The following is a 9,789-nucleotide window of genomic DNA, read 5'->3' on the forward strand; positions in this document are numbered from 1 at the left end:
GATTCAAGGAGATTTATCCCGTACCTTTAGATGAGAATCTCAAGAGCTATTTCTCATGAGAATAGCATTTCATATATTATGGGTTGTTTCTCGTTCTCCCTTCTTCCCTTTCCTTCCTCCCTCTCTTCCCTCCCCCCTCCTTCACTTCCTTCTTTCCTCTGTCTGTGTCTCTCTTTCTTTCTCTCCCCCTCTTTCTCTTATTCTTTCTCTACCTCATCCTCTCTCCCCTCCCTCTTTGTCCTATCCTTCACTCTTTCTTGCAGGACCCGAACAGCTATGGAATAGTCACAGGGAAAAGGCCCCTTACTTTTTATTCTAAGAATGAACGTTTAGTTCAAAAATCTATGCACAGAAGTTGGAAATTTCTTGTAGCCCACCAGGTATATGAACCATTTCAACACATTTGGGCTTTGCTTGATACTTTACCTATCAACAATGGAATGGGAAACAGCCGCAATGACACACCAGCTGGTGTGGCTGGCATACCCTTGTCAGTGCCAGCTGGAGATTTCTTCACACCCCCGGGGAAAGCATCCAGAGTGTTCAGATCCTGATGCAGGGATCCAGTGATCCTCCTCTGACAAACCACAGAAAAATGTCTGAGTCAGATATGAAGCTCAGAACAATTTAGACACGGCTACAACCCAAATGGAAGGGCTTGGAAACAAATACAGACTTTTTCAAGGCTAGAGGTCAAACAGGTCCTTAGGTGAGCCAGGCCAAGTACCTACACCTCACCTCTCCAACCAGAAATTCACTTATAAGTTTAAATGAGAATTAGACAAATTAAAATCAATTGAATTCTTTCTGAGCAAAAAAGTCATGTACTATGCTTTGCTATCTATTAACAATATCCCTTCTTGGATTGCAGAAATAAATTTCAAAATGAAGACTGCTTTAATTTTGCTCAGCATTTTGGGAATGGCTTGTGCTTTCTCAGTAAGTTCATTGTGGGAGAAAAAAAAACCTATATTTTTGGCAGTTGCGTTTTAATGTAAACAGGGCATGTACTAATCAAATGTTCTTTTGGATAGATGAAGAATTTCCACCGGAGAGTCAAAGCTGAAGACTCTGAAGAGAACGGGGTGAGTCATTTGAGAACATTTCTCTGGGCTGCACTTACTGTAACATAACTGCACACTGCGTATGATAACACGCCTCTCATTTGTGCAGGTGTTTAAGTACCGGCCGCGCTATTTTCTTTACAAACATGCCTACTTCTATCCTCCTCTAAAGCGCCTTCCAGCCCAGGTAAGTGTAAAGCTTAACTTTCCTTTCCACTCCTTGTACTTTTATTGTGGCGATCAGATTTGACACCCAGATATCTCAGCCGGAGGGACTTCAGGCTATAGAAATTTGACTCTCCTAAGCTCTCTCACAAGAGACAAAGCACACAGAGTAAAAACGCTGGGGTAATAGAAACCAGTGCCCTGGCATCTAGAGTTCAAGTGTTCAGCTAATCTGCTGATAAAAGTGAATCATTTTATCACCTACTGACAAAGAACTGGTAAGATCACCAGTTGTCATGTTGGTTGGCTCAGTGTTGCCATCCAGCTGTTCACGTCGGGTATTTCAGCATCCCCTGATCTCTCAAAAAGCTAAGTTCATAATCACTTGGGTCTCTGGACAACCAGTAGCCTTAGCAACTCTCTTGCAGTGATGATGCTATCTGGAACCCTTACCCTGTTAGGGGGCAGAGCTGTGAGTGTCTCATGGAGTACAATTACACTGGGATCTGGCCCAAGTCAGCAGAGCAAAGAGAGAGACTTGGTAAATGTAGGAAGCCTATGAGGGAAAAAAAATCAGTAAAATTTGTAAACACGAAGGAAAAATAATTAAAGCTAAAAGTGAGACATCCCATTTTTGCTGGGTTGTTTGTGAAAGAGGCCTTTGGATACTGGAGGGTGTGGTGCTGGTTCTAAATACACACACACACACACACACACAAAAAAAAAAACCTAGCATGACACTATTTCCGTGATTGCACTGTTTGGGTTCAGAGCATCAATTATGTACCATTTGACCCAGGACTCCTAAGTCACTGAAAGCAACAGGACCCTGAGAACACTGCCTCCACGCAGCAACTGGGCTGTGAGTCTCACCGTGTGTCAGGCTGACCCCTCTCCAGCTCATGCCATGATAGGAAATCATAACCCTCAAATATTTCTAGCACTATTATAATTATAGGGAACGTGTGTGGCTGCAGAACCGTGAGTGCGAATGGTACAAGCGCTGTGGGTTTTCACAATTGCTCTGCTCTCTTTGGTTCGCCTCAGGCCCAGAGATAAACAGGATCCATTTGGAGCTCTGCTCCCTTTCTGAAGCAGAAGTGACATAAATTCTAGTTCTTAAGTATTTGGCCAACTTTTCTGGAATATCTAATATACTTACATACAACAAATCCCACCTAGATTTTTTTTTATAGACATGTGTGATCTAACTAAAAAAGTCTGTATTATGCTAATATTGGTAAGGTTACAGTTTTCTTTTTATTGATAGACTCAAAGTCCTTGGGAGTCATATATGCTTTTATCACAAATTATATACATAATGGCTTGATCGAGTTAAGTAGAACTTAAATAAGAAATAAAACATCTCCAAATGTAACTTTCTGAGATATTTGTGGCCATCTCCTGTTTTACAGTTTGATTTCTTCTTATGTCAATGTCTATTTATTGTCCAAAGTTGTCATCCTGACCCCATGAGTTACATTTTATTGACTTTGAAATTCATGTTTTAGTTACCAAGTCTGCTTATGGGCAGCCATCCATAAAATAGGAACTTGCAAGTAATGCATCAGACGGGTTGCAAAGCTGCCAGCAAGTCTCTATCCTGGCAATGCCACCATCAAGTCTACTATAGTTTGTCTCCATCCTGAACTACAGAAACAAAAGTATAAATCAGCCTAATTAGTATCCTAAGCTGTTTTAATGGAAAGCTACATTTTATGATTAGGATAATATTTGACTAGTGTGCCAACTTGTAGTGAACAAGATTCAATTTTATTTTTTTTATCACATTCAGATGGCACACAAATGTGGGTTTTCAGAACTGCCTTCCATTAAGACACCAGTTCATCTGCCTTTTATCAACCCATTTTCCCCCATGTGTCTATATAAATGAAAGACTCTGGAAGGATCACTAAGAGTTTGTGATAAATTGGTAATAAGCCAAAGAAAGGAAAGTGATTCAAAACAATAACAAAATAAAGTGCAAAACTTTAAAATATTCCATACAGCTTTGCCATGTTTCCCTCACACACTAGTGGTAGAATGTTAACTGAGTTATGGAGGAACTTGGAGTGAAGGAAGCTTGAAAAATACCCAACAAACTCCCAGCTAGGAAAAACAACTCTGCTTAGATAAATATATTGTCATCTATATTTAGTTTAATAAGTGGAAATAGCTCAAACATAATGATTTGTTTTACTCTCCCCCTGGGTGTGGAACAGCACAAGTACTAGGTTATGGCAGTGTAGGGAGGGTCTAATTATTCTTTTTCCACCCAGAGTTATTATTGGCTGAAGACAGACAGCAAGCATTCCCTTTCCTTGGCTGGGTGAATGGCCACCAGGAGAATGAGTCCAGCAGGGACTGCCATGAACAACAGGGGGATGAGTCTTTCCTACAGTCTTATTCCTAACCTGAAGTTAAAGGTCCTTGTAAGTCATGTTCTCCCAGGACAGGGTGCTTAGCTGATCATCACAATCAAAGCCAACACTGATAGGCAGGAAATAGCAGGCTCTGAGGATAGGTAGGCATGAATACTTGAGGTGTTGGGGATGGTGAGAAATATGAAGGGAGATTCCCTTTGAGCTTCTTTGGTAGAAAGATCAAGAATCTCCTCTCTTGGCTTAGAAGCTCTGATGCATGTTTAGATTGACATATAATTAAAAAATAAAAAGAATGCTCAGAATTAGGATATGTCTAATATGTAGAGCATTTGCCCTGAGTTTGACCCACAGCACTGTAAGAATATAACTAAACAATATAAAGGCAATGATGAAGAGCCCAGTAAAGTTCATTGACTCATGTTTTGTACGTAGGCTCCTTGGTTCACTTTATTATCACCCCACCAAATCGTAAGTGCTTTTATATCTTTTATATAATTTAACTGTGCATATATTAATACAATTTTAAAATTGGTTTTAATTAAATTAAATTTTGGAATATAAATTCGGTTTCTATAAATCAAATTATAATTTAGATTGTACTATTTAAGAGAATTATCAAATAACAGTTTATACTTTATAGTAAACTAAATCATTATCACCTACATTTTGTAAGAAAGACTATGACATCTACGTTCTAGTTGAAGACCTGCTTAGGAACGGGTGGGAAAAATCACCCTTTTTGAATGGCTTTTTCTTGTAGTAGTCCCTTCATTCCTTCAGAACTAATCGATTTGCAATTTCTTATTCTGGCTTTTACATAAAATGCAATAGTTCAACATATTGTCTATGTTTGAGAGATTGGAAGTGAGCAACCTCATTCATATGCTGTTCATTTGAAAGCAACTGCTTCACTGCCCTCATTTCCCATATGCCCAAGTGTCCCCACATCTCTCTCACTTTAGCTTGACACTATTCTGTGTTACTAGACCAACCAATCCAGTAATATGTGCGAGTAAATATCTCTGTGTGTTACATTTTAATCATCAGGAAATTTTAATTGTTGTGGAGTATATTTTTATGCTTCATATGTGTATATGAATGTACATGTGCACACATACTATGTATATGCATATATGTTTGTTTTAGGGAGGCAGTGACTCTTCTGAAGAAAATGGAGATGGAGATAGTTCGGACGAGGAAGGGGAAGAGGTAAGACACTTTTTATTTCTTCCATAACAAGCCAGGCAACACAAGGAACTAATAGCAATCTAGACTCAGCAAATAGCCACTACTTCCTTGCCAGCTACCCATAACAAGCTATTTTGGACAAATGGAATGTTATTTAAGTTAGAAGCAACTAAAATAACCTGCTTATTACACCACTGCAATGTGGGGTTAAAGTTACCTAGATGTGGCACACAGGAACAGAGGTGTCTGCATTTTAAGGGAAATGTGAAACCCACTAAAACGCAGCACAAAGTTTGTTTATATTGGATGCCTCTGATAGTAGGCAAGAGAGAAGTAAGCCTAAGCTTGATGTGATGCCCTTTCCTTGGTGGTCAGGATGTGAAGCCAACTGATGCCTCTACAGTGTCCTGACTTAATCTGTAGAATAAGGTCAATCTCTTTAATAGGAATTCAATAGATTTTTATCTAATTATTAGATTACAGAAATTAAAATACTCAAGATGTATAAACATCTTCCTAAACAGTTAAATTACTGTAATTAATGGCTAAAATTCATTTGTGTAGCTTGGAAATCATGATATTATGTTTATAACTGACATCTTGCCTATGGAAGCATACTATTAAGATCTATTTTCCTGGATTTCTAATCATAGCTACCCCTGGCTTGGGAACATTCTAAATTCGGGCATTCCTAGGTGCTATTTGTGAATAGAAAATGACAGACAAAAATGGATCATCTGTGTCATCTATGCTGAAGGCAGATGTGGCAACTCGTACAGTGACCAAGTATTTGTTTTTTCTTTCGGTTAAGTAACATCTCCTGTGCGATAGTTATACTGACAGTGGAGGGAAGGTCTTAAAAATCTTGCCAAGCCAGGACTAGAAACCATATGTGCCCTACATCCTGCGAAATCCTGCTGCAGCTCAGTAATGCTCCGAAACTAAGGGAGACTCAGCCACTCTGTGCCCCCTGCTGTAGCTCCTCATGCTGCCTCGCATACTTCAGATGCATATATGATGCCCAGGAAACAGCTGCTTTGAAGGGTCAGAGGAATAGTGCTCCGAAGATCATCCACAGTGATCAAGGAAACGTGGGTGGGTTCAGGAATCTTCCACCTGCGAGATTCTAGGCATGCTTTAATCTCCATTTCTTCTTTAAAATTTAATTGCAGGATCCACTTAGGTAAACAAAGCACAGGGACTGTGTTCACCTAAGGAAAAAACTTGGGCACACTTTCTATTTGATGATAACATCCCCCCCACCCCCGCACACCATAAAGTATTTCAGACTTGCTTAACGGAAACATACATGATAAAATTATCAGCTCATTGAAATTTCAGAAACTGGACATATAAGTAAAATCAGCACTAATAGAAAAAAATAGCACATGCCGAATATTCATTAACCAACTTCCACCATGGACCACCATGAGTTTGACTTCAATTGAATAGGTTAATTTCTGCTTGTTTTCATATACAATACTTTATATATATTATATATATTATACATGTACATATTCTATATACAGGATGACATAGTGTACATTCTTTTGTAAGAGGCTCCCGTTGTTCTGACCTTCGGAGATGCTTCTATGTGATCCTGTCCTTTTTAGGGCACAGGCTTATCGTTGGCATTCCCCTCTATCAACGCACTGCATGACTCACCTGAAAATGGGCATGCTGGTCGTTTCCAAATTAGGGTTGCTGCAAAGGTCTTACTACTGGGAACATTCTAGAGCTTCAAATGACTACACTTATCCATTTGAGGAGGCTATTTTTCTTAAAAGTGTAGCTTCTGAGTCAAAAATGATGTGCATATGTTCAGCTTCACTAAAGGCTTTCCAAAGTAGGGGCGGCCAGGCAAAGGCCCGCTCTCTGCAGACAGAGCTTCTACTGCTTCCTGTTCTCACCAATGCCTGTATGTTTTATTTATTTTTACCATTCTATAGCGTCATGGATATAGATAACTTTTCTATCTAATAAGATATTTGGAGCCTAATATCTAGCAACAGTCCAAGTCATTTCCTTTTTAATTTGTTTGCACAAGAATATTCTGAAATTAAGTTTCTGGGCCAAGAAAATATCTAAGAGGAACAACTGCATACATTAGGAGATTGGCCACTCTTCAGTCTTGACCCTGACACCAGTGAATTGCTATGAATTATTCTTCATTTGACTTTGTACAAACCACTGTATCACTACACATCAGTTTTTTAATCGGTGAAATGGGGGAACAAGGGCCAGCTAACATGGCCTCCTAGAGTCTCTCCAGTGATACCAATAATTTCTCCTTATCTCACTAAAAAGCTTAATTTGCTTGAATGAATCATTAAAAAACCAGGTTGTATACCACACCTGAGATATCAGGCACCTAGCTTGAAAGATGGACTTGGGTTGTGTCAAACCCTTTACTGCATCTGTAGCCCTCACAAACTGAATGAGAAAAATCTTGCTTTAGTTAATTCATTTTCGTAAGAAAGATCAAACTCAGATTCAATTTGTTTTCCTGAAATCTTAACATTATCCCACATCACAATCTCTCAGAAATACCTTTCAAGTCAATTCAACTGCCAGGACTCACTGAAATACATAAATTTAAACATATGAAATCCAGACTTTAACTAGGAGGTATTAATTTTACTACTAGATTAGCTCAGTTTACCTACTATGATCTCACAGCCTAGATAAAAGTATAAAATAAAGATTATAATGTGCATTTTTTCAGGAGTCTTAATTTGTCATCATCTTTATGTAGTAGCATTATACACTACTGTAAGTTTCGTGAGCAGAAGAAACAGTTGTGCACCCGACATTTCAAGCGCAAGGACGGTTAAGCTAATAAGACAGAAAGCATAAATAACTGAAGCACCCCACCAGCAGATAAATAGGATTAAATAATGCTGAGTGCCTAGAAATAAGACAGGGAATGGCACACAGGAGGCAGCTGATGAATCGGCTGAGGGCATTTCCAAATAGTGCCTCAAAGACCCGACAAATCTTAAGCTCTCTTCCAGCTATAGTAGACTCTGAACTCTGGACATTCTCACCAGGAGAATTCAAATGAAGAGGAGAACAATGAAGGTTCTGAGGGGAATGAAGAGGAGGAGGCAGAGGCCGAGAACGCCACCCTCTCTAGTGTAACTCCACTCTATGGAACCGAGGCCACACCTCAAGCAGAGACTATAGGACTGGCTGCGCTCCAGCTGCCCAAGAAGGTAATGAGTCCCAAACCTTGATCTCTTTTCATCTCTTCACTGATGTCCAAGTTTCCCTGACACTATCCACATCATATTTGATATCATCTTTACTCAATATTATTACCTCATTCAAGAAGCGAGCATAGATACACTTTCCCCAATTACAAATGGGAAATAATATTCTGTAAATTTCTTTCCCATGCTATTAGACCATCCTACTTCAGAGGTGCAACTTCCAAGGCAGACAAAGTGGGGGTCAGAGCTAGGGAAGCATGGCACACAGGGTAGATTTATGGAGTACACACCCCAACAAAACCCATTACAAAGGTATCTATTCTAAATTTTTAAAGCCACCAACCAGTTCTTTCACAAATTATCTTTAACTTGAAACATCACCCAGAACAAGGTCATCAGTGAGAATTTCTCAGTTTTCCACAGCTAGACTTGGATGATTTCAAACCTTCACTTTCAGGCTGGAGACACAGAAAGCAAGGTTGCAAAAAAGAAGGAAAGTGATGAAGAAGAAGAAGAGGAGGAGGAAGAGGAGGAAAATGAAAACGAGGAGGCAGAAGTTGAAGAAAACGAGCAGGTGGTCAACGGCACCAGCACAAACTCCACGGAGGTGTACGGTGGCAACAGCACTAGCGGAGGGATCAATGGAGAAGAAGGTCAGGGACAAAGCGTCACCGAAGCGGGTGTGGAAGGAGCCACAACGGGCAGGGAGCCAATCAGTGATGGCCCCACGACTGTTGTCCTTCCGAAGGCGCTTCAGCGTACGACCCCACCACCCCAAGCCTACGGGACCTCTTCCCCACCACTCAGTAAAACCACAGCTGAGTATTGGGGAGAATATGAACAAACAGGCGTCAGTGAGAATGACAGTGACTATCAAGTCTACGACAATGAGAATGGGGAGCCTCGCGGGGACAATTACCGGGCCTATGAGGATGAATACAGCTACTACAAGGGGCGTGGCTATGAAGGCTATGATGGTCAAAATTATTACTACCATCAGTGAAGCCCCACCCCTGGGGTGAATTCCCTGTTCTGTCATTGTATTTGGCTACCATTTATTTTCAAAGTTCAACTCAGGAAGGTGCAATATAACAAATGTGCATTTTACAATGTGGAATGGTGCTACAATCCCAGAGTGATTTCTGCAAATGCTTCTATTTGGAATGGCTTCTTTTGCTTTTTTTCCAGGTGTGTCACTTGAAAGGTCATTGTAAGTCAGGGCCATTGATCGAGCAGTACATTGATGTCTGAGTTGGGCCTAGCTGGAATGCTTCCTGTTTGTGCCGTGGGCACTATTGCTAATGGCCCAAACACACTCTTTGTACAAGAAGGCAACGAGAGAGAGATTTATGAATGATACTGTATACAGCAAATGTGTACTTCCTGTATCACACTTCCTATCTAATACTGTATTAGGGTTAATTCTCATCCTCATGTATATTATGTATCCTGTATGCACAGATTTTATCGCAAATAAACATGCAATTCTTCAAATGTGTTATAATTAAGAAGAAACGGGGACTATCAGAAAGCACGTGGGTTTAAGAAGGGTGGGACCATTCAGATAAAAAACAAGCTTATTTCCATTCGGCTTTAAAACTCAGAGGATCTGGAAACATTCTGTCTTCAATAAGTCTGCACAGCTAAGGTTTGACGATTGAGAGCAGAATCAGCCACATACACCAGGGAATGACTGAGTCTTAGAGCTGCCAGATTTAACAAACATGAATACATGTAAGATGTCCACTTCAATTTGAATTTCAGATAAATACAATT

General features: G+C 40.0%; 1 protein-coding gene across 2 annotated transcripts; it reads left to right on the forward strand.

Annotated features, from left to right (window-relative positions):
- The first annotated feature begins 885 nt into the window (after positions 1–885).
- Positions 886–9,016, forward strand: Ibsp (integrin binding sialoprotein). 2 transcript variants are annotated; one of them, XM_005359588.2, is made up of 7 exons: positions 886–939; positions 1,035–1,085; positions 1,174–1,251; positions 4,760–4,822; positions 7,427–7,429; positions 7,852–8,016; positions 8,471–9,016. In XM_005359588.2, exons 1-7 carry the CDS (start codon positions 886–888, stop codon positions 9,014–9,016), a joined length of 960 nt encoding a protein of 319 aa, XP_005359645.1. The 2 variants fall into 2 exon arrangements, with proteins under 2 accessions (XP_005359645.1, XP_005359644.1); XM_005359587.2 differs by lacking the exon at positions 7,427–7,429.
- The last annotated feature ends 773 nt before the right edge of the window (positions 9,017–9,789 follow it).

The sequence above is a fragment of the Microtus ochrogaster genome, linkage group LG1, assembly GCF_000317375.1.
Source record: "Microtus ochrogaster isolate Prairie Vole_2 linkage group LG1, MicOch1.0, whole genome shotgun sequence".
Taxonomy (NCBI): domain Eukaryota; kingdom Metazoa; phylum Chordata; class Mammalia; order Rodentia; family Cricetidae; genus Microtus; species Microtus ochrogaster.

Bases quoted from the DNA above. Each gene is read 5' to 3' on its own strand.
- Ibsp (XM_005359588.2), top strand. From the start codon at position 886: ATGAAGACTGCTTTAATTTTGCTCAGCATTTTGGGAATGGCTTGTGCT. The intron at 940-1,034 runs GTAAGTTCATTG...TCTTTTGGATAG, and splicing joins GAATGGCTTGTGCTTTCTCA to ATGAAGAATTTCCACCGGAG. The intron at 1,252-4,759 runs GTAAGTGTAAAG...TGTTTGTTTTAG, and splicing joins TAAAGCGCCTTCCAGCCCAG to GGAGGCAGTGACTCTTCTGA.